Raw genomic sequence first — 25513 nt, forward strand, 5'->3', positions numbered from 1 at the left:
TCATAGTACTTGTTTAGAGGTGCATACCCTGCTCTCAGCCATGTGGGCTTAAGTGATGAGAGAGGTCTCAGCTCTTCACATTTAGTTCTGAGTTAGTTAGCAAGTAAAGAAATTGGGATTGCCATGACTGTATAAAGGAAACGTATTTTTACAAGCAACACACCCGAGGAAAAACACAACGATCTTCCACCGCCACAACGAACATAAAGCGCCCAGTTCAAGAAAAATCACAACAACTTTAATGAATGCTGTATCTTTAAATAATGGCGCGTCGGGTAGTATCGCGAGATTACCCCCTGTTCACGGGAAGTGGGTTGTTTCTTCCCGGGAAGAAAAACAATTCAATTTAGCCCAGTGTCCAGCCTCTCCAATAAAACTGTCGAGTTAGGACTTTATTTGGTGTAATATTAACTTAACTTCATCTCTATACTAACGTCGGTTTAAGGTGGCTGGTAGCTTACAGTTCTATTTGCAGTCCCAAGTGCCGAAATATATTTATGCTACCGTTAGCTAGCTCAACATTAGCAGTTGTTTGAAAACTATCTGTATTAATCCAGAGAAAATGTCAACGGAGCAGAGGACGAGCTGGATACTGACAGGAGCTACGGTCGCCTGTGTCACAGCTCTCTATGTGCCCTGTGTGCAGAGGACTGTCCCCGGTGGAGACTCAGGTTGGTGCTAGCCTGCTAGCTAATGCTCCTTTCTGGTCATGTGGCTTTGTTGTGTTGCCCGGCAGCCAATAGTGTGGCGCCATTGATGGTGTAGCTGTTGCAGCTGATCGGGTGCTGTCCGTGGTGCTGCAGGTATGCGTGACAAAACAAAACTAGTTTAAAACATCATACATAAACATTAATCTAATGGTTATGAAATACGCATATGTTTGACGTAAGACGTGTAAGACATAGCCTAAAATGCATTTATTATTTAGATTTTTTTTATTTGATTAGATTTATTTCGAATGTGTAAAACAATAATACAAACATTTAATATGAGAATTATTATACAATACAAAAATAAGCAGTGTCAAATTGATATACAAAAATATTACACTTAATTACACATCCGAAAAGGGGTGGGTAGAAGTTTACACTTATTTAATCCCACCCCTTCTCCCAAAAACTAAATTATTAATATTATTATTATTATTATTGTTTTAAATTCACCTGCAAGAGCATACCATTGTTCACACATCAGCACCGCTTTAACAGTTAGCAATATGTTTTGGATTAAATGTTGAATGCAGAATTGGAAGTACAGTTAGTGCATTTGAGATAAAGCCTGATAGATGAACAACTCTAAAATATGCCATTCCGTGAGACTTCAATTACATACGTTGTATCAACTTTTGCACACGTTTTCGTATTATGGGGGATGGTTTTGGATAATTGTTCAATTGTTGTATTGTTATTCCAGTCTTTGTCTTTGTTGGCCAGACAGAAAATTGCTGTATGCAACTTAGTTAACTTATTATTATTATATAAATGACTCTGAAAGGGTTCTGAAATATAGCATGTTACTTTTTTTACGGAAAAATATATGATAAGAAGGTTTCTTTAAAACCTACAAATTGTAATTATATTTTTGATGTCAGGATAAAAATAATGTATTTTGAGCTGTGGAGTTACATGAGTTTATAATAAGAAATGATCATGATATAACACTTATCTTTTAACCCACACCTAATTGAGCAAGCATTTGTTATTCATAAAGTTATTCTAAAATGATTCACTTTGTCAAAAGTTCAACCACTTATATCGCCATACTTGTTTTTTTAACTGACTTTGGCCCAATTTTCTTTAGGTGAAACTATCTATCAGGTGAAAAATACAAGTGCTTCATTTATGATTCTAAGTTTACTGCCATTAATCACAAGTATTGTTGACAGCCCTCTACTTATAAATGATCTAGGTTGGTTGGTTAAAATTAATATTATGCAGGTATGCATCGATTTAATTCTCATTCTTTGTAACCAACCTTAACAGTGGTACCAAATTGTATTTCACTCACTACATTTCTATGTTGTAGGCCAACATGTTTTCCAACATTCATGTAATGTAGTTTATGGACTGCCTTGCAAAATTGCAAACAGTGTTTAGAAGTGATAGCAAGGTTACAAACTTGTAAATGTGGACTTGAGGGCATGAAGGCTCTGCTTGTTAGTTTTGCGCTGCTCTGGCATTCAAGCTGCTGTGGAGGGGAATGCACATTTAGCAGAATGAAAGCATGTGAAAAGCTCGCCCAGATACGAGGAGAGAGCAGGCAATTGGAGCGCTGAGTAGTCCTGCTGGTGTTGCTGCTGTCTGGCGAACGGGGCCTTTGAAAAAATGGCCAGCCCTTTCTCCACAGTGTTTAGGGACCGTGCAGGATGCCCGCTCTGATAGTGCCAGCTGAACACCCTTTCGAATTCTGCAGGTCTCCGTCTCTGTGTCCTAATCTCTTTAGGTGTGATGTGCCCTGGAGAGGCTTGAGCACAGCCCCGCGGGTACGCTGTTGTCTAGGAATGTGGAGTGTGGAAATGACGGGGATTATGGGAAGACTGGTGTGGGTGCCCATGCTCTACTATCACAAAGACTCTTGGCACCCATGCTGCTACCCCGTAGAGTCAATATTTTCCCTTTTTAGTATTGGGGCTACAGAACTGCATCCCTGTGCCACTGAGATGGATGTTTTTGGCTCAGTATTAGTTTGAGTGTTTAATGGCGTAAAAGTGTGCCACTAGTGAGGGAAAATAAGTGAAATTGGGACGGGAAAGTGTGATGAAAAATGATGGCAGGTAGCAGGCGGCTCATGCCAGGTGAAATGGAGCTGAGGAAACGTTTAAGCTGTGCAGGTGGAGGAGTTCTGACTTCATGGTCCATTAGCGTGATAAGAGATGGGACTCCTCATGTGGCAGAAATGTAGGCATAGTAATTCACTTTATCGGCGAGGTTGTAAAATGCCTGGTGCAGCCAATGCCATCTGAAACTCAGCCGTTCTGTTCTATAATGGTTACATGTCCTGTATATAAATGTATATCTAAAATACCCACCTCTACTCTGTTGCTGTTTTTGATGTTTAATTTAATACTATTAAAAAACGAATGTAATTAGTTTCCTAGATATGTAGCTTGTTTGCTAGTAACGCTATAGACTGACTAACCTCACAGTGCTGATGAAGGAAACAAGGTCTCCGTTTTATGGCTGTACTGGAATCAGGCAATGACTACCCATCTAGTACCAGTAGATGGAGCTGTCTTGAACCGACACATTTATCAATGTCATTTAATCTGAACCAAATTTCAATTTTCTTGAGTGGGAGATGCAAACATAGGGTGAGAAATCAGTATAATTTGAAATGCTCTGGGTGTATCCTGGCACAAATGTGTTTGTGCCAGGATACACCCAGATACATTCAAGCTTCCTAAAACAGCTTTTAGGGGTTTTCTTATTTGTACAGCTTACCTCATTCTGTGACTGTCACCAACGTTGCCTTTCTGTTTGTGCCCAACGGACTGAAGGAGACATTGAGGCGTTGGGAGTGTGAGAGCGGGAGAGAGGCACGTAGAGCGGCGGAAGAAAGAGGAAAGGGAAAGGACCCTGATGCATGGGGAGGAAGGGACTGGAAGCATTATTCTCAGATCAGCATACGTGTGTCTTTGTGTGGCATTGGAGAGGGAGTCTAATGGTTTGTGTGTGTGTGTGTTTATATCCGGGTGTATGTGCCGGAGACGGGGAGGGAGGCATCAGGGGAGAAGCGAGAGATGAAGAGAATGAGCGTGCCGCTTAGGAAATGTCACACTGGGAAGATTTGTAGGTTTTGATCCTGGCAAATTAATGCAAAACCCCAGTGCAAGTATTTGATTTGGGAAAACTTTGGGAGCAGACTAGTCTCTTAATAATAATTATTGGGTTTACATTAATTTCCTCCCTTATTCTCTTCCACAGGAGAGCTGATCACCACTGCTTGTGAGCTGGGGGTAAGTATTAGCTGTATTGTTTAATCAATTCACTCATTAACTCTTATACGCATTAAGGAAGTTTAATTAAGCATGGGCAGAAAGCAGATTAATTTACTTTCAGTCCACAGGTTTTCCCCCTTCTTTTCTATGCACTTATTTGACTAAGTTGCAAGTAGAGAATGCTATAATTTGCAACCCGTTTTTCAAATCCAATTAAAGTCAATGGTAAGGCGATGGCTTTTGTAGGCTTTGCCTTATGTACGGTATAAGGCTTATTATATCCACCCCTCTTTTTTTTGTGTGTGTGTGTAAGCCGCGAAGAATGAACTAAATCGGGTTAACAGTTATAATAAGTTTTATTATTTAATAAAGTTTATTACGCCGCTGTGATCCTTTTAGGGAGGCTGTGTCGGTGTCACTATGCCAGTAATCCTGCTGTTAGTGCTGCAGTCCGTGTGGCCTGCCTGCCTTTCAGGCCTCCCCAGGGCCTCGCAGGCCGTCCCCGGGCCCCAGGCTGCGGCCCCCCCTTCTGATCCCCAGAGCATCAGAGTTCTGCTTCCCCATGCTCCCTGTAGCGTTTGTCCCTCAGCTGTCCTATTGCTGTATGTCTGTCCACTCCTGTTGGACCAATAGTCCTTCCTCCACATGCCCTTACCTTAATTGACACCCATCCAACACAAACACTAAGACCACCAGGATGTCTGCTCATCTTTTTGTCGTTCTTTTATTCTCTATATTACTTCTTCTCTTTTTCTTTTTGACTTCTCCTGACCTACATGCTTTACTCCCAACCCCTCCCTCTGATTTGGGTGGAAACAATTCTACCCAAATCAGAGGGAAATGGTTGTGGATTGATGTGGAGTCTCTGCAGTATCTGAGGTGACCGACGAGGTATAGTCGTACTCTCACCTTTCGGCTCTGTGCTCCTTTGAAGAGCTGCCCCCTTCTCCATGCCTGCCTGGCTCGTGTTATCAGTGCCAGGGAATGAGTCTGTGTTTAATGACTGAGCCCTTATCTGGGTGGAGGAGACTAAGCGGCTAATTGCTGTGATTGCCAAGATCCCCCAGGCGAGAATGACTTCGGCTCGGAGGTGGTTTGGGGGCTGGGGCTGGCGAGCACCACGTGGTCTACCACCGGCTCTAGGGAGCTGCACTGTCCTTGGGTAGAGGCCATCGGAAAAAGAAGTGAGAAAAGGGAGGGAGGAAGAGAGGGAGAGGATGGCTCTGGTATCACTGCAGAGTCAGTTTTCGGTCAAGCAGGAAGTGTCTTGCTTTTCCATCACAGTTTCTCTACAGCACTCGACTACTGGCAGAGGGCAGAAGAGCAACTCCACTTCCCAGTCAGTCAGAGGGGGATCATACAAATCACAAATCTTTGCTGCTACACTCTTCCTGATGACCTTGTATATTCTGACTATGACTTTAGTTTCCTTGCTTATTTCATCATGTGTGTGTTTGTTGTAGTCTACTAGAATATATGGGTGTAGACTGTATGTAATGTTATGCCTTATTGATATCTTAATGTGTGCGTATATGTATATATGTGTCTAAATATATGTATGAGTATTTATTTGTGTATATACAAGTGGGTGTTCAGGTGTGTATGTTTGAATATATACATATAGGTATACTGCGTTTCGATCTCTGTTTGTATCACACACAGAGAAATAGACAATAAAGTTGACATTGACTCTGTTTTCAGCCTTATATCTTAAATAAAAAAATCTGCACCTCTTAAGCATTCTAGCCTGCCATCCTCACACGCTCATCTTAAATGAAGCATTATCTTGTTGTTCTCTTTCATCTGTGACTTTGTCTCTTAATGGTCTTGGGGTTTTGATGTCATACTTTGTCATTTGGTTCTCAGGTGGCCCACCCTCCAGGATACCCTGTCTTTACCCTACTAGCTCGCCTGGCCATGTGTCTCCTGCCCTCCCTCTCTCCCGCCCACAGTGTGAACCTGATGAGCGGCCTGCTGGGGGCTGCAGCCTGCGGGGCCCTCTGCATTACTGTCTGCAGGTAGGCTCATGAAATATAGAAGTCATTGTTTTCTTGTCCCTGTATTCTGTGATCACTGTGCTTTTATTTCAAGGAATGGGCTTCAAAATAATATCCAGATAGGCCATTTTAGCTGGTGTAGCTTGCACTAAAAGTAGTAGAAGATGGGATTTCTGAAAATCGTACTTGTGTGTTTGTCTAAAACTTGGATTTCCGACAATCTTTCCCGTTAAGCCAAAGAATGTGACGGCAGCTATCTAGTGACACGCACTGCATATGCACCAATCTGTATTGCAAAAGTCAAACACCCAAGTGAAGAAACAATGACTAAAACACATTTTTGGAGTTCAAGCGGCCATCTGACAGTCCCTTACTGACGTTTTGCATCTCGATGCTGTCTGGAACTGAGCAGTATTTTTGTGTCCTCACAGACTGGCAGTGTCGTCTCTGATCCTCTGTTCAGTATTCAGGAGCAGAGCCCGCCGCACTCCCCCCTCCCACCACCCTGCCCTGCCTGTTTACCCATCACCCACCCGTTGTGAGCGTGCGTGTGTGTATGTATATCACAATTATCACGCCCTCCAGCCCCCACACTGACAACCCTGTTCTCCTGCCCCCCCACTGCCCAGCATGCTCCCAATCCTGACATGGCACGATTTCTTATCTCCCCCTTCTTGCCTCCTGGGTCCGAGAGGAACAGGATCACTCACTCTGCTCCTCCCTCTCCCCTCGCTCGGTCTTGATCACAGTTTACGCTCCCTGCATTGCATCTACCACCCTGCAGTTTCGTCTGCTGCTGACCCTATCATGTAAGAAGTATTTTACCCCTACCCTCTTTGTGTGTGTGTTTATCTCCCGTGGTTGGCTGCACTACCTTACATCATCCTTTTGCTGATCTAAGTCATTTCCCACATTGCATTGTTGGTGGCAGCTTAGTGTCAACATTTTTCCTTTATGTCACTTTTTATGCATACTGGGTCATTTCCAAGCATGTCATATACTCCTAATTTACTCTTCCAGAATAGGAATTGTTGAATATGATGTAATTTCGTCCTGCTGTACGCCTTTGCAGCCTGTGAGTACATAGTGATGGTGGGGGAAATTCAGGAGAAAATGGAGGTGTGTGTTCCCAGGTGCTCAGCACTGGGCCTACTTCCTGTGTGTTTGGGCAGTGTGTGCTAGGTGGCAGGTGGTCCAGCGTAGGTCATGGTACAGGGTCAGCCCTGCTGCAGAAGGGCAGGGGGTGGGAGGAAGTGCTCTCTAGGGGACTGGCCCTCAGCCCAGACTGCATCAGCCTTACACCCTGCCTCGCTTTACTCCTTTTCAGAGGTGATTTACCCAAATCCAAAACTTGCCGGATTCAAAGACTCTCCCCAGGACAGGACAGAAAACAAACAAAGAGATGAGAACAAGAAAGGGGAGGAACACCTTGCATCTTTGTTTTTTTTTGGATTTGTAATCCATACTGCCCCACTGTCTTAATACATGTGATGAGTTACCAGTCAATTGGACTGTTGGCCAGACATTAACAGCCATTTTAAAGCCAGAACATATCCATGCAGTCTGGGTGATATTTGGCTAGCAGTGTGTATGTTAACCGAAGCCCTTTTTGTAATCTCTGAGGATTTAGATCCAATTTTGGATTATGATCAAGTTAAAAGTCATTATGAGGACCCCCAACCCCACCCATTCCACAACATGGGATGATGGGTAGTGAGGACTTCAGCCAGAGCACACAGTCACACCATATAAGCCCTTAAGTATGAACGTATAATCTACTCTTTCAATTTGAAAAATAAGCATAAAAGGTTTTAGTCATTATCTGTTTAGGGCCTAGTTTGGGATGAGCTTGTGGCTTTGGATCAGCTGGCAGACTCTACCTGGTGAGGGGTTTCTGTAAAGGCCCTGCTTTGACCATACCAAGACATCTGGCAAAGATGTCAAACCACAGCCATGAGGCGACTCTATGACCAGTCCTTTCCCTCAGATGAAATGCCAAAATTGACCAGTTAACACCGGTTCGTTCGCACCTGCTCTGTCCTTGCAGTGACCATGATGCCAGTCTTTTCGCCAACATAATAAAGTTCTCAGATTTTTCTAGTTTTTGTCCCTTTTAGGCCCTCCTAAACTTTTCACTACTTCTTATTTTTAGGCTTTTATTGGCTGAGAAGTAGACTTCCTCTCCAAAACAAATCATTGCTTTGTGTGATTATTTTCATATGGCAAAATGTATTGGAAGTTAATACGGGTACTTGAAGGCAGTTTCTCTCAAATAGTAAATTGTAAGACCTTGAAATTCATCTGGAGTATACCCAACATGGCAGGCCTTTGATGTATCAATTTAAATTAGTCGGCCAGATTGCCGTGTTTAATGTGGGGGAATGTAAGATGATGGGCTTGGAAGCCACTTCTCTCTCTTGCATAAGTTAAAATGTAGCACTTAGCCTCCCTTTGATTTGTCAATTACAGTTCTCTTGGCTTGATCATATGGTTTGATGGCCAAATTGCATGTCTTGTTATGTTTTCACACCACGGCCTGACAAGCCTTTGAGGATGGTGGACGTAATGATAATTACTATCGATTGCACTCGGAGGTTCACAGAAAGAAACGTCTTGCGGTATGCTGAAGGCCTCAGCCATGAGTCTCTGGAGGAATGCACCCTTCATCGCCGGATAATCCAGACAGCTCGGTATTCTGTGCTCTCTCGTTTCACAGTTTATCTGCTAAAGCTGCTCTGAATCTCTGCTACCTGGGAGGAATCTCTCTCCATTTTCAGGGCTTATCCTGAGAGACCAGGAGCAGACACGTTAGCGCGCTGACAGTCATCAGAGCACAAAAACAACCTCCAACGCTCCGTCATCAGCACTTTCTGTTTGATCACATGATTACATAACAGCACGGCTGAAGCGCACCAAACTTGCCCGGCCTCCCCTTTCCCTGGCGGCCATCAAAACAAAATGCACACCTGCGAGAGGCTTCCCCGCCAAGAGCTGGCCCATGTGGCACAGCTGACACCTCAGTGGACCTGAGGGTGGGCGTGGTGCCATCCCCTGCGTCCCCAGCTCCTTATAAGGACCTCCACCATATGGTCCTCATGGCGCCTTTCCTCCTTGCTCAGGTGGATTGTTTTTCCACTGGGCTGAAATGGCATGTTTCTTGTTGGGTTCATGTCAGGAGAGATATGTGAGGAGATGGTTGTTTTGTAGCCATCTTGTTTTGAGGTTAATATTGATTACTAGAAAACAGCTGAAATTGAGTTGTGTTGTTGGATACTGTTGTCACCTCTCCCTGCAGGTGGGTGGGACAGCTGCCCCTCCCTCTCACATCTGCTATGCCCAGATAAAATCTTCCCAAGTGTCAATCGAGAATAAAGCCATTACTATTTTCTCCTGAAAGTGCAGAAGACCATTTTAAGTTTGTCTTTTTAGAAGGTTCCAATCTCTGGACCTTTTGTTCCATTCCTGCAGTATCTCATCCGTCATATTGTAGTCCGATAGACCTCCTTTACCCCCCCCCCCCCCCCCCCCCCATCCTCAGCATGACCAATGGTTCCCCCAGGACTCATCCTTAATACAGTTAAACAGATGTCTAATGAAGATGTTATTTCCTCATTACTGGCTATGGGATGGGGATGGAGAGAAGGAGGAGGAGGGAGGGTAGATAGACAGCAGAATACAGTACCAGTTTAATATTCCTTTCGCCCGTGGGCCCGAGATTGTGTCTGCCTCGGACGTCAATATTACATTCCTCAGCCACCACAGGCAGTCTTAATAAGGCACCATGCACGGAGACAGATCAGACTCGGCAATTACAATTCACCCAGAATTAGCTAATGGAATCTATGCAGCTACATTTATATATCACTGGTGTGTGCCTAATGACTTTGTGGGAAAAAGCAGCTATAAAAATGGCATTCAGTGAATTGCATAAACACAGGATTTTTGTAAATTGTTTTTTCCCTCTTCCTGTGATTTTTGTGCTGGGTGGAGATTAAGATGGCATTCTGGAAGAAATTGTCATGTCAGTGGCTGCATTGTTTGAGCAGAATTGTGGTGATTAATTTTACACGCACTTGGAGCACTGGAGCTCTCTCCCGGAGGGGGGGTGTGTGTGTGAGCGGCAGCGCCGGGACCCTCATTTACCCTCCTCTCTGTTCGAGCAGACTGCTTCCTTTTCGCACACCGGATAAGGCAGAGGAGACACGGAAGTGCCTGGTTTGGTGATGGAAAATTAAGCTGTGGCATCCCTGATTCCAATATACTGTTTTGAAAGTTGATTATAAAAAGGATTAGTACCAGACAATACTGAAAGAATGACATAATATGTAGTATTTTTAACTTAGTATTAATAATGTGACAATTTGGTGATGATTATTGGTTATTTTGGATAAATCATTTTCAAAAAGGAGACTTAAAGAAAGTAGTAAAGGCATTCATTGGTTATTGGGTGTTCAGATACAACATCCTAGCAAGTTAAAAATGTCATGTAATGATATCAATTGTATATTAAAAAAGCCTGTGTTGATATAAGCAAGAATTTACAAATTGATATATAAAAAAGTAGTATTTTATCTCACACTGCGATGCTCTTAACGCAGAATTAAACCATAAACATAGGTTTTTAGTCTTTAATAATATTTTGCTTGATATTAATTGAGTACATTTGTGTTACACTTCCATTAAATAAGGGCACTAACAAGAGAAGAATTGCACAAAAAAGGCCAAAACTCAAAATTCTCTTTCATTCAACTTTTCCCTACCTTCTAAATGTAGATGTCTGACCGTACATCCCCGGATTTAGATACACAGGCTTTCTAGAAAACTCTAAGCTATAATGATGAGAAAGTCATCAAGGTCATTCTTTTCAAACAAAAGACATAGTATATCTGCTTTTACAGACTGAATGGTGCTCTGTCTGAAAGGAACTAGGAGTGCAAGTTGGTGTTCGGTGAACATGTATTTTTAGATAAAACATGACCATACTGTAATGAGATACTTCCACTATTCCAGTATTTGTTTTCCTGACACATATACCGTACACATCATTCAAATTCCTACATTTGTATATCAATTCTCGCTTGGCTTCTACATTTCAAAGCAGTGCATGAGACTGTCCTATAACAGCTGCTAAGTACCCTGCCTGGCGTCCTGGCCAGAGGAGAGCCCTGGGGTGTCAGCGAGGGCCAGCTGGAAGCCTCCATCTCAGCCCGAGCAGACCACCTCCTCTCTCGGGTCTCTACCCTCTTCAGGAATGTGTGATTCTTTTCCAGCGCCGCTTCCCCAAACCACCACACGGTTAGAGAACAGTGCCGCTCTGATCCGCGATGGCACAGCTGTGGTATTGTCCGTTCCCTCGGGTGGTGTGTGACAGTGGCTCCCTCGGCCAGCTCCATTGTGAAGCCTCATTCAGCGCAGAGTGCTGGTAAAGGGTTTTTGTGTGCTGTTATTTAGCACTGGTGCTGGCACGTCTCCGACCCATACTGTAGAACTGAGGGGGTACATGAAGCAGGTCCCATTCTGACACTTCAAAGTGATTTTACCGAGCTTTTGTTGTGTCCTTGAAGGGGGCATTGCTTACCAGAGCCTGTTGTCATTTTCATCCATTTGCTATTTATTTACCTTTTGATCCTACTGTCTGAACCTGAGTTTAGAACAGATTTATATAAAATATTTATAAATTTAACCAACAAGTATTTTATCTACATTCCTTATGTATATTTTCCTAGATAAGACATGGTTTTTCTCAGTTTTCTTCCACAAAAGCAAGTGATACAAAGCATGTACGTTCGGTTCAAATTCACAAAGTAATGGTATATACAGCACATGCTGATGAATCAAAATCTCCATTTCTATCCCGTTAAAGTTGAATTATTGGTGATTTCCTTTTCTAACCACTTGCATTTAGCTTTTGCTTCATTCCAGGCACATGCTGTTTGTCATTCAGTTAATTACCCAAGTGATGACACAGACGTTTTGGCAGGGGGGATCAGTTCAGGGTAGAATAGTCTCGCTGTCAGCCGTGTGATTCTCCTGACACGTCTCAACCAGGCCATTGTCACTGAGCCACAACATTTCAGCACAGCGGCATCCTGCACCGCATTGAGTGGTGATAACGGGGAACACGGCCACACTGGTGTCAGAATGTGTCCTGCTTTATCTGCTCGCCCTGGGAGCAGCCAGCCCGCAGAATGAGCTGTGGAGAGGCTGGGAGGCTGACTGGGACCCAGGTGGTCCCGCGCAGACAGACAGGTCATTTACAGCCCGCACTGTACACACATCACTGGGCTCTTACGGACTGACAAGCTCTAACAGAGAGATTTGTCAGGCACTTGGGGAGAATAAAGAAGTTGAAGAACAGGAATGTGTGTGTGTGTGTGTGTGAATGTGTGAATATGTGACGAGCGCTGCCTGACTATCCGAGGCGGCTTCAAAGGCTGGGACAGACTTGGTGTAATCACCTCGTCCGTGGACCCCCACCACTGTTCTGCGCCCAGTGCTGCCCCAAAATCTGCCCCCCTGCTAGGTGTACGAGCTATGGGTTAATTGTCATGCAGGGTGGTAAAAGTATGGGTGCGGGGGGTCTCTGCACCTCAACAAAAGTCCCCATCTGCCCCCCTCCACCCCACCCTTTTTCATCCTTCCTTCAAGTTACAACTAATTCCTGGAGCGGTGCAGCGAGAAAGACGCTGCTATCTCTTATTAAGACCCACTCCTAGACGCCCCATCAACACAGTCCCCCCCCTCCTTTAAGTGCACACACACACATATACATCCTCATTCACCGGGCTCGCCTTACACTGAACACAGAGGGAAAATAGTGGAGAGAAGGAGAGAGAAAACCCAAGGAAAAAGGGGAAGTAGTCAGCAAGCATGAGTTTTTTTTTTTTCTACTCTCGCTCTCCTTTTTTTTCCTGATTCACCGCGCTTTCCTCAGAAAGCTCTATTGTTCCCCTAGCCTAAGTCTCATCAGGCCTTTTGTGGCTGACTATCACAGCGGCAGGCAGAGAGCTGGAAATGTATAAATGGTATCATGCCTTGTGATTAATGGCGGTGCTTATGAGTCAGGTCTGATAACGGGCCTGCTCTCTACTCAATTTCAGATACCGTTAATGGAATCTGTCTTCTGCGATTGTAATGTGAGAGCGCCTAATTTGCTATGGAGCTTGAAGCTGTCACCGGCAAGGGATTGTGGGGTCATAAGGGACCTGGCAGCCGTTTGGCCTGCAGCTTGTATCTGCGGTGCTGAATAGAGCAGCTCTCTGCCTGTCAGTTAGCTGATAGGCTGATGAGGACTCTAAGCCACTCCACACAATGGCGGAAAGGGCCATACTGCCTGACTTCCCTAATTGTCGAGCCTGCTCATGTTTCAGAGCCAGCATGCCGGGGACTGGGCCGCTTTTTTTTTTTCTCCTTTCTCTTTTACCCCTCTCTCTTCTTGAACTTTTTTTCTTCCCTTTTCTATATTTCATCCTTTATCCCGCACACTGTCTCGCCCCTTTAACACACACTCCTCTGCACTATTTCTCTTTTCTTTTCCTTCTCCCCATCATTTGTCGCCGCTCCCTCACCCCCTCTGTCTCTCATTTTTAGTAAGTGGTGGGTCTTAGCGTATGACAGATTATCCCAAGTTTGCTTCAATTACCGCAAAGGAGATGGAGACAGTACAGGAGAGGAGGAAGGGAAAACTTTTGTGCGCACATTATATTTAAGAAGCTGAGGATAAAGTGCTATCTCTACCTCGGTGGTTTCTGTGCCAGTCTGCTCCAGATCAACCGGCTGCGGGGGGGGACGACTTCTCATGATATGTGAATGGCCCAATTCACTGGGTGTTTTTCAAGGTCTTGTCCGAGAACCAAACTTTGGTATAGGGAAGATTATAATGGGTCCCTAAATTAGTCTTGGCACAGTGGTGGCTTTTCACTGTAAATGTAAATTTTGTGTGAAGCTGCCGACTGTATCACCTTCATTGTGTCAGTGCAGTGCAACTTAGCTCAAATAAAACACTTGAAGTTCTGTACTTTTTAAAAGTGACGACGAACAATAAGTAAAGCTTGCATTTGTATACCTGAATATTACGTGTCTGATTATAAAGTCCTGTCCTCCCTCCCTGCCAGGTTAGCGGGCCCCGGCCCCGGAGCAGTGCTCGCTGGGGGGCTATTCGCTGTGTCCCGGCTGAGCTGGCAGTGGTCCATGGTGGCAGAGGTCTTCACCCTCAACAACTTCTTTGTTGGTGTGCTCTTCTTCTTGACCGCCAGCCTCCAGTGTGCAGAAAACGCCACCCAGAGAGCAAAGGTACCTCTTATTGGTCTCTTGATTTGTCAATTTCCTCTGGTTACTCATTAAATGCTTTCTTAAATTAAACTTTTAAGTTGAACTTACAGTGGTTGTACTCAAATATTTGACCTCGTCAGATTGCACACTGGGGAGCGCTATGCTGTGGCCTGGGGCTCTGTAACCAGCACACCCTGGTGCTGTATGTACTGCTCATCATTCCCTGGGTCATTCATCACCTTCACTCTCTTGGGGTAAGTTCTGGGGTCTGGTTTATAAAAGTAGAACAAATTCAGAATTAGAAAATCTGAATATTGAAACACTTTATTTATCCATGGGGGAAATAAAGTTGTGTGACATTTGCACCATTTCAGAATAAAATAAATACATATCTGTATTTATTTATTATTTACCTTATTCTAATTGTGTGTTAAAGAAACATCAAGACAGGCAAGAAAAGGATGATTGTAAACATACTGTACAGTCTTGTTGACATCCCGCCTTACTGTAAATTCAATATCAAGTCATGTGTCTTAATGAAAAGTTAAATTGAAGTTTCTTGAGAAGCCACTTTTTTTTTAATGTGGTCCTAACTGTAAAAAAATGTAATACATCTCTCTTCAAACTACTTCAACAGGAGCTTTCTTTGCGTGGCCTTGTGTCTCTGGGAGTGTGTTTCCTGGCAGGCCTCCTGCCGTACATCTACCTGCCCGTCTCCTCCTACATCAACACCGCCCGCTGGAGCTGGGGGGATCAGACCACTCTGTCAGGCCTGCTGACCCACCTGCTGAGGGCTGAATATGGCACCTTCAGTCTGGTATGTGATTCTTGTCTCATTTAACAAAACACACTTCTCTAGATGTTATCCACGCGCCACCAGTCGATTTACATTTCTGCTGCAGGGACATTTTGACCTTGTATACTAATTATTTTCATTGTATTCTTTTTGTGTTCGCAGGCAAAGACAGAGAGTTCTGTGAGCCTGACCTCAATGCTTAAGTGAGTCTGTTTTTTTGACTAAATGCTTAAACATGTTAATTACTGAACATATTTTAATTTCAATTGAACTGACTTTGTTTACTGAGGAAACTTCACTTTAAACATGGGTTAACAACTAACATTTTCAGACAGTCTTCGCTGCAAGGCTCATGGTGTGAGGAATTCAGAAAGTTGGAAGGAACATTACTGATGAAGTGTACTGGATGTTTATTCAGTGTCAACACAACCTTCATGTTCTGTGTCTACTTACTCAATGAATTCTTCTGAAGTAGGAAAGAAACAATGGAGAAAACTATGGTGATTTGATATGGGGCTCAGTGAGGACTCACCTGGTTCTACCATTGGAGGACCTAACCACGTTTTGCGCTGGTCCTGGTGTTTTCACACAGGTTCAATCAAAGACCTTGCAATCTGTTCTGGGAGTAATTTCTTCTGCCCATCTCTCCCTCTTCCTCTCTCCTCTCCCCAGCAGCTTTTGTTCTTTCCATTCCCCTCTCTCCCCTCAAAGCAGAACTGAACCTGCTTAGAGGGCCAAATCGCTGTGTTCTGTTTCTCCAGCAGTTTGAAATGATCACTCAGCTCTGGTGTTTAAGCGTGACAAGCTGTGATGACAGACACTGCAATAGAGCTGGAGAAATTGTATTTTTCCACTCCAGCAAACCCCCCCCACCACCACCACCACCTCCTCCACCCGATCCCCCCCCCGGCTCCCCGCCAACACCACCACCACCACCATCGCAGTCATCCCACTCCTGGTATCTTTCTCCAGCTGACGGGATGGGGGGTGCATGTGAGTCTTAAGACCCCCCACTACCAGCCCCCCCTCTGCCAGGCACCCACCCCTTCCCATCACCCCTGCTGCTTGATGGACAAGCACACCTTCAAGATGGGGAAGAGAGGCGAACATGACAGGCATGTCGCACTGGAGACGTAAACCCGCTGGAGAAGCTCACACACACACACACACACACACACACACACACACACACACACGCGCGCGCTCATGAGCACATTCACACATAGTGTACATTGGGAGATATAGAGACTCAATAAGCTGTCAAATAGAGATGGGTATTAAGGAAGAGGCAGGAAACTATCTCTCTGCTCTGAGCAAGCGCTCTGTGACTGACAGGCACTGTGAGGAGAGGATGGGGCAGCAGGGGGGGGGGGATGACACAGTCATTCGTATCTGTCAATCCGATTGAAAGGAGGAGCGCACAGTCCAAGGAGTTTGTTTTGATAGGGGATGGAGAGCGTTTAATAATTGGTGTCCTTGAGTTCAGTAGTAGGGGGAGTTATTGAGCTAGTCTTTGGTGTCCATCATATATATTATCTGTGTGTTTGTGTGTGTGCAGGGCCCAGTTGGACCACTGCCTGAAAGACCTTTCACTTCCTGTTCTGGCGCTAGCTGGAATAGGCCTTCTCCTCTCCTCATGGGACAGGTAGGATGAGCATAAAGAACACCAAACTCTGTCACACACATCTCAACGGCTGCTTCAACCGAAAATCTAATCCCCTGGAGTAAAAGACGGGGAACAAAAACCACTGACAAAATGCTGATCTTAGAAAAAGAGAACACAAAAAAACACTGAGGCACCTCACTGTCAAGCTGTCGCGACGCTCCACATTCAAATCAAGGGAGCTTGATGTGTATTTCGGATTTTCTAAACATGTTTTTGTGTGAAAGTAAATCGCTGCTTGTATATCTCTGTATGTGATCCAGTCATCATTACAGCAGTGCCTTTTCTGGGGTCTGTGGGGTGGAGCTGATAAAGCCTAGTGAAGCCCTGAGGCGCTGTAGTGCATTGCCCCCCCCCCCCCCCGCTTCCCCCTCTCCTGGGGTGCCCTTTGATAAACTTGGCTGTATACACACACTGATGAAAAAAAGCAAGGTCATTTCATAGGATGCCAAATGGAAGCCATGCAAATGCTAATTTACCCAATGTTGTTACATGGAGTCAACTGTACGAGAACATTGTCTTACTAGAAAATAACTGAGTTTACATTATCTTTTTACAAAAACAGAATATTAACAATATTTATTTGTGGCCATCAGTTACATTTGGGCAAGAAGAGTAGAGCTTAAACGTGTCCGTCCAGGTTCAGAGGATGGTTTGTTAATGCCACAATGGCAATGTTTTTTCTTTTTAGTGCATTTTACAGCTGTACTCTAATGAGTTTGTGATTCAGCGGTTGGCAGCAGCTCATTATGACTCAGTCTGCATTAGAGAATCAATCATGCACCTCTACGCTGGCTGGTGTATACGTTTGCTGCTGGGCTTGTGATCTCCATGCCTACATTAATGTTTTCATGGACTTACTCAATTATATATTTTTTACATTCGACTAGATATTTGTAAATGCCAGTCCATGAGAATATTGCCCAATATGAATGAAATGAAAATGAATATATGAACAATATTTTTAAACTGAATAACTGGCCTTCCCTCTCCCAGGACGTGTCGCTCTGTGTCCTGGCTGTTCACTGCCATGATGGTTGTCTACTCACTGTTTTTTGCCTGGAGAGCAAACCTGGACATCAGCAGACCCCTCCTGCTTGGAGTGGTGAGCTATGAGACTTTAGCTCAGTTTGACATCCTCTCTCTGATTCCACAGTTTTTTCATTTACATACAGTGGTTGAAAAGCACACTAATGCATTTGAGTTGCAATTCCAACTCATTTTTGAGAAATGTATAAACAGCAGGCAATACTAGATCTTGAAATAGGAGCACCGTAATAGCAGAATATATTGATGCTGATCCCGATCCAGTAGTAAACCCTGGACTAGACTAAAAACTAAAGAAAACTACAGGAAACAGTTTTCTTATGTTCGCTCTCTGCCTGCAGGTTGAGCGTTTCTGGCTTCAGAGCGACGCTGCAGTGTGTGTGCTGGCAGGCCTCGGCTTGAGCCGAACACACACCGAGCTGGAGAGGAGGCTGGGCCGGGGGGGGGTTGTGGAAGACCACAGGCTGGGTCTTCACCATGGCTCTGCTGGCACATATGGTGCACACCAATCACAAGTGAGTATTGTTAGTGTAACAAATTCCTGTTTGGGTGTGAAAAAAACATACATTTGTAGTCCATTAACATCAGAACATTGTTAGAGTATAGAGATTAGAAAAACAAGTTCAATTAAAAGCAGAACATACACTTACAAAGACAATTATAAAAATCTACTTCTACATTACACTCAAAATGGTCACACATTGTAGCTGCATTGTTATGAACTTCTATAGGCTGTTTTTGATTTCAACTGCTCTTGTTTTGGAGTTTGGTTGCTCTGAAGCATTTGGATTCTGGAACTTTGTACATTTATAAGTATAATAGGTTTTACTTTACAGCATCCCTATTGTAGTAACTTCACTAGAGCCAAATGTTTCCTAAAATAAATACTTCTGCTATAAAGTTAAAGTGGAATAAGAACTCCCTTCTCATTCGAGTTCCTTCTAAAATCCCCATGCATAAGTTTCCCCTGAGTCAACCTGATTTGTTTCTCCTCTGCGCTTCATACCGCAGGTCTGAACTCCACATGTCAGGTTTTCCCCTGCTCACCCCATGGTAGGGGCTAAAGAGAGGCACGGTTAGCACATAGATTCCACTCACAGAGCTCAGTCTGAGATGTTAGCTGTCCGAGGAGGCAGATTACACCAGCGTAGTGCTGGGAGTGCCAGACAGCCATCACTGAGCGGCTTTGATCAAGAGGGGAGCATGGCCTGTGCTGTCAGACCCATCACACCTGTCTCCCCACGATTAGATAGGCAGCCGGAGCGCTCTGCAGAGGGGAAGGGGAAGGGGCGGGGGCACTGACAACTTCCCCTCAGAGCACCTTGAAAGCTAACCTACAAACACTCACGTACGCACACTTGTACAGATCCCTCACAATTCTAAGCTGGAGTAAAGATGTACTCAAGCCTCTTTTTAAGTTCCAGTAAACACAACTTGTGTTTTGATTATACTTTACAGTGTGATTGTGTATGTGCTGATAATCCTCAGGGAGTGCGATCAGAGCAGAAACAGCGTGGTGGAGAGGTTCGGCAGGGAGCTTCTGGCCTCCGTCCCAAACAACGCAATCATCCTGACCAGAGGGGATCTGCCCGGAAACTCCCTGCGCTACTTACACTACTGCCAAGGCGTGCGGCCCGACGCACGTCTGGTCGACCAGGAGGTCAGAGCTTTGATTTCTCCGCTGTTTTGTCTTTGCTGAGCTGTTCTCATTTCAGTTTTAATGTTATATACGTCAAGTAAGAATTTAGTATCATCAAGAACAGCTTTATTTTAAAACCAAAATCCAATGAATTTTAAAAGTTCCCTTTAAACAGAGTTAAGTTCAAGAAGAATTACACATGTATGTGTTAAAATAGCAATATATAATAATACATAGTTTCATTGCGTGTATTGTTTTGAAAAGGAAAGTTCCTGCATTTCTTTTAATCTTTAATTAATGGCAAAATTGCTTTAGTTTCTTTTGGTTGTCAATTAAGAAGAATTCAATTGAGAAAAGGACGATGTCTTTATTCAAAAAAATAAAGCAAGGAAGGAAGATATTTTTGACAATGATAATTGTTGGATACAATTTATATCTCTTTAAAATCATAATATTCTGGATGGATCGATTGAATATGGACGTTATGTAAAAAAAAGTTATTTGAGATTTAATCTCTTCTGGGAAAAAAGAAAAACCCCATAACCACAAATAAAAGCCACTAAGATTGTGTTTAAAGCCTTTCATTAAGTAAATTGATCACATCACATGGATTCAAAGACTTGAACTGAGTTGGTGGTTCTCGATCTTCTTTTCAGATGATGACGTATGCTTGGTATGTGGCCAAGCTGGCGCAGCACCACCCTGGGGTGAACTTTCCTGGTCGCTGGTGGGACCCGCTCCACCCTGTGGGGAAAGACACCTTCAGTCTGGAAGAGTTTCTGTCCTACAACATACAGTGAGTCACCGAGACGCCGTGAGAGTACCTGGAGAGAATGAAAGGGTGGTCTGAACAGATAAATAGAAGAGTGTAACATTAAGAGAGAGTGAATTAGGATGGCAACAATGGTCCAAATGAACAAGTGTGTGATCAAATGAGGCAGAGATCAGTGGGATGGTCCACACAGCGGTGAGTGCAGAGAGGAGATAAGCCCGTACAGCTGTTGAGGCCATAAAAGGAGTTTGATGAACTCCAGAAGTCGTCTAATCTTTTTGATTTGGTTAAACTGTCTCTGGCGGACTCGTCATCACTGCTCCCTGCTCCCATCACTCCAAGAGGAATTGAGAACCAGGAACCGGCTGGAGACCTGTTAATACCAAGCCCACCAGGGGGCAGTGTTTGCCAGGCCAACATGCGTCTCTCAGTGGGGCAACACTGACCTGTGGGATTAACCCTGCGGGCCTGACGATTTTGTTGCGGGACTGGAGGGGAGCTAGATAGTGAACAAAAGTCTACATGATGTTTCTGTGTCTCATCTTCATTAGTTACCTGGTTAAAGGGGGGTGTTTGTATGGATGATAGTTGAGGATGTTTCTGAGGTCTCTTCCTGTTTGTTTTTCTGCAGTAGGCATGTGGTTGCCTGCATTGGGCTGCCTGATGGAGACCACAGCTGGGAGCATAGCTTCTCTCGTTGGCCCCTGGGTGTGTGTGACTACCTGGTGCCGGTTCAGAGGCACTTTCACCCTGAAAGGTGGGCCAACAGCACGCGCAACATCTACAACTGGAGTGAACCACACAACAGGTACATGCACTCATACACAGACTCATTAAGGTCTACCCACAGGTATGTGTTTAACCCCTAAACATACCCTTTTCCTTTTCCCTCCTCTTAAGTAGCTTTATTTGACCTATTCCACACTGTTTGAAAAATAATATAGATTAAATCAACTTGTCAGATCTTTGAATTCTAATAACACAAAATGTATTGCTTTTTTTTTTTTTCGCAGCACCAAATGGAAATATTATTTTTTGTGCATCATTTTATACATAATTGTTCTAAAGTTCAGCTGGGCATATTTTTAAATCCTTTGGGACTATAATTTAAAATAAAGTCCCGGGGTTTGAACCTGGTTTAGCTCCACAGTGAGTTCCCAAAGGCTGAATTCAGTGGGTTTTAAGAGGTTAAAATAGCAGGATGTTATACTTAAATTGCGTATTGTTCTAAAAAACTAGTGAGTCCTCACCACGTTATTTCATTTCCAACATCTCGTCGTCTTCTCACTCACTCTTCCTTAGACTCCACAGAGCTTCCCTCAGTGAGGTTGTCCTCTGTTCTCCATGCTGTGATCCAGCCTTTTGTGTATTCAACCAGAGAAAGACATTAGGCCTTCAGCAATCTGAAATGAGGCTGAAGATGAAAAATAATGAGTTTCTTATTGCACTTTGTCAATAACTGTGTCAAAAGTGGAATTAGTCAAAGCTCCATATTCTGTTGCTGTAGCCAGCAGCCCTTCATTCACTCAGATATCCACGACTGAATACTGTGACATTATTTCCCGCACCCTCCCGACAAGCGTGTCCGCCGATGCCCGCAAGCCAAATATTAGTTTGGGAGCCCTGCTAAAATATTCTTTTGAAGAAGAGGTCAAGTGTTTACAGTCAACAAAGTGAAGAAAGGGAGATGTGGTTTTACTCCATGTCTAATGTGCTAGCTGGTATTGTTGTGCAGTCATTTAATGTTTATGCAGCAAACATTGATGTTTAGTGTATCAAAACCGGCACAGTCGAGGGGAACAATATATTCACATAAATAATCATTTAAAGTTAGTGGAACTGTGCACAAGCCAACGCCTCAAGCTGTTTACATAAAGATTTTTTGAATTTGTTTTTATCTGTAAACAGTTTCCATCCTGCGTCCTGGGAGCATGTCGCTAATGAAGAGATGTGGCAAGCCAGGTACAGTGCAGTTTCTTTTTAAATATGTTGGTTTCTCTCCTTGGAAAGGTTGTATACTTTAGTGTTCTGAGAAAAAAAGCTGTGTCACGATGCATACTAGCTCTCTAGAACATCTCCATAAACCAGTCTTGTGTGGTAGAGCATCTACATGTACATTCTATTTGGTGGCAGCATCTCCATAAATCACTCCATTGGAGTGGTGCGTCTGTGAGTGTGGATCTGCATGGCTCATCCATCCAGCACTTAGCCCTGAGCCTGCGTGCTTTGTTTCAGGATGAAGACGGCTTTCTTTCTGTTTGACCTGGCAGAAGGGATGGAGGGAGAGGGGAAAGCTCGCCTCTATGAGCTGTCTTATACTGTGAGTCTGACCTCAACAAACATGCAACAATACTCTCATTTACCATAATGGGGCAGATGTAAGTGCCGCACAAGAAAAAGCTTTTTAACATCTGCTTCTGTGTGTGTGTCTCTGTGTGTATATGTATGTGTGTTTTGCTGTGCAGCTGTATAAGGAGATTGTGGAGGCCCACTCGGACTACCCTCCAAACTGGGACAAGAACTTGGCACTGGCCTGCGAGAGACTGCTCCGCTTGGGTCACCAGAGATACAGTCCAGACAGCCTGCTGACCTTAGGCGCCCAGCACTTTAGTCTCTACTTAGAGAAGGAACCCACAGATCCCCAGACCACAGCCATACGCTCGGCCATTACTAGTTTACTTAAAGAAAGAGACGAGCTTCGCCAGAGCCGCAGGCAAACTCCATAACGAGATCCAGAGACCTACACGGAGCTGGAACAATGAGAGTGTGCCGCGAGCCCAGCCGAAGTGCAAGGTACTGGGGACGGAGTCTGAGCCGTTGTGCCTCTTCTCGTGGTTTGAAGATGGTGCTGTGGAAGGATAACATGTTGGCTAAAAAGACTGGGCCCTATTGGAGTTGCGAGTCAGAAGTTGCTTACGCAGGACGATGGGACGTAGTTATCAAGCAGCACAATGGACGGAGAACTACAACTCGGCAATGCTTCATTTGAGGAACGTTTGCATTTGACAGAGCCTGCTTTCAAGAAGCCTTAACTGACCCCAATCAAACTGTGCGTGCTCCCCTAAAAATCACCCATTCGATTGCTTTATCGTTACATCTCGTTCTTTTTTTCTCTCCTCTTCTGCTCTCACAGCTTTTTAACGTGCTGATTATATTGCCTCAGCTCTACTTCTCTTTTTCTCACATTAGGATGGTAAGGCTGAGATTGAGGGAAAACCAATTTGGGGGCAGAAATGGGGGATTAGAGTGGCTGTTTAATCTAGGACAGACTTGGGCTGTGCCACACAGTCCTCACTTTGCTTGACCGGCACTACCCACCCACCCAACCCTCTATCCGCCCATCAGTCTATCTTAGATGGTCCTCTAAATGTTCAAAACTAATGGATTCGATGAGTGCTTTTTTCCCCTCTCTTCCTTCCTAACGGGAGGGATGTAATCCCTCATGGATTTAAATGAAATGTAAAATGTCACGATGCCAGGGACCCTTTTAGAGGTGCCTTTCTGTGTGCATGCTTGTTTGCATGTCGTCGTGTGTGTGTGTGAACACGCTTAAATCTCCACCCAAGCCTTTTCCCTGCCGGAACCGCATATAAACGTAGTCAATAAACAGATCGGCACATTCAAAAGGAAAGTACTTTGATCATCCTACAAGCACAAAGTCATGCAAACTCCAGGGACACACAAAAACACGCATGACCATCAGCCTCACAGTGTACCAGAACATTAGCCCTGTGAGGGTTGCTTGGGAGACATCGTAGCGTTCAACAGCAAGAGGACCAGAACCTCAGCTACACACTGTTTCCCTAAATGCTGTTGCCGAGGTTAATGAACATTGTTTCACAGCAGTCAAACCTTTTCTATGAGGTTAATAAACACTGCTGGATGAGCCTGCTCTTTGAGACACCACTAGAAAGCGAAGGACAGTAGAGCATGTGTGGTTTTCTCAGAATGTAATCTGCCCTGTCTGAACAGGCCTGGTTAGCCGCTGTCAGCTGGTCGGATGATGAGATTCGACCTGCTGTAGCACAGATGGTTTGGTTACCCATAAAAAGGAAAAATTGTCCCTCTGCTTTCTAAATATTCAAGTATTTTAATAAAGATTCCGATTTTTATACATTTTGGAGTTAGACCTTTTAAGCTGCAAATGTTGATAATATTTCCTCAAACATTTTTTATTTCATTCATACTGTTATTTTTACTTTACTTTCTTCCCATCCTCTCCTCTCTCATCCCTCTCTTGTCTTCCACCCTCTCATCCCCTCTCACCCTGTCTTTCCTTAACCCCTCTGTTCCTCCCCTTTCCCCTGTCTCTGAGAGTCAGTTGCCCACCCTAAATCAGCAAGCTGCCGAGGATTGTGGGAACCCGTGGAATCGCCGTGACCAGGGATGCAGGCAGGGAGCCACGGCAACGCTGGAATGTGGGGCGTCTGAGGAGATAAGAGCTGTGAGCCCAGCCAGGGAGAGGGGAGGGATGCAGCGAGAGAGGAGCGGGGGGGAAGCAGAGTAAGGAGGGTGAGACGGAAACAGGGAGAGCAGCAAGTCTGTGAATGGGGAAACAGGAACACAACACCATAAACAGTGAGACAGAGAAAGAGGGGAGGAGGACTTAGGGGGCACACACTGGAGATGGGAAGCCAGCCTTATTCCTCTTTGCATTTCATTTACATCCCTGGCCGTATCGACCAATCGGATTGGGAGCAAAGCCCAGGGCTTAGGAGGGGAATAAAAAGACAAAATGCCTTTGCTGCTCTCATCCCTCCCTGATAATACCCCTTCTGTTTTTCTTTTCTCTTTTTCTCCCGTCTATAAGTAGATACTGTCCGAAATGCCAGCGGAAAAGCGACACCTCCGCTTGCTGTGTATCTCAGATAGACCGAGCGGGAGCAGGGGCTGAAAAGACAGCTTTAGCAACTGGGCCTATCTCCTCTCCTCTCCTCTCCCTGGCTGGATGGAAGCTTGGAGTGGAGGGAGGCGGAGGGCCGGGTGTGTTGGTTAGTGTTTGGGAAGAGAATAGAGGATGTGAGAGGCATGATATACTGAGCTGGCCGCAGATTTTGCAGAATCTTGCACTCTGAAAAACTTTGCCTGCAGATCCCTTTCCTAAGCATGAGAAACCTGTTTCAAGGATGTTTACTAGGTGCCACCCATCTTTGTAGAGGTTGCCAATGCCTGCTACCAAACTCTCCACACACATTTTTAGCTTTGGATTGTTGTTATTCTAGGGCACTAAGCTGCAGGTTTAACCAAAATGGCACATCTTGTCAGTTGGTTGACTCCAATGTCTTAGAAAACAGAATAGATTCTCAACACAGTGGTACTTCAACTTTAAAAGTCCCTAAACATACTTAAAGTAATTGTTATTTGGCTAAGTTAAATATTTTCCTATGAACT

General features: G+C 44.4%; 1 protein-coding gene across 1 annotated transcript; it reads left to right on the forward strand.

Moving 5' to 3' along the window:
• The first annotated feature begins 331 nt into the window (after positions 1-331).
• On the forward strand, positions 332-24238 carry tmem260 (transmembrane protein 260). The gene is given in 17 exon segments (XM_034122813.1): positions 332-671; positions 3924-3955; positions 5804-5955; positions 14049-14226; positions 14346-14459; positions 14843-15022; positions 15164-15204; positions 16560-16646; positions 17661-17769; positions 18053-18151; positions 18153-18226; positions 19200-19371; positions 20007-20146; positions 20754-20930; positions 22031-22084; positions 22358-22442; positions 22588-24238. Coding segments are annotated over 17 exon segments (2064 nt in total). The 5' UTR covers positions 332-562; the 3' UTR covers positions 22849-24238.
• Positions 24239-25513: the final 1275 nt, after the last annotated feature.

This window comes from Trematomus bernacchii, unplaced genomic scaffold (assembly GCF_902827165.1).
Source record: "Trematomus bernacchii unplaced genomic scaffold, fTreBer1.1, whole genome shotgun sequence".
Classification (NCBI taxonomy): Eukaryota; Metazoa; Chordata; class Actinopteri; order Perciformes; family Nototheniidae; genus Trematomus; species Trematomus bernacchii.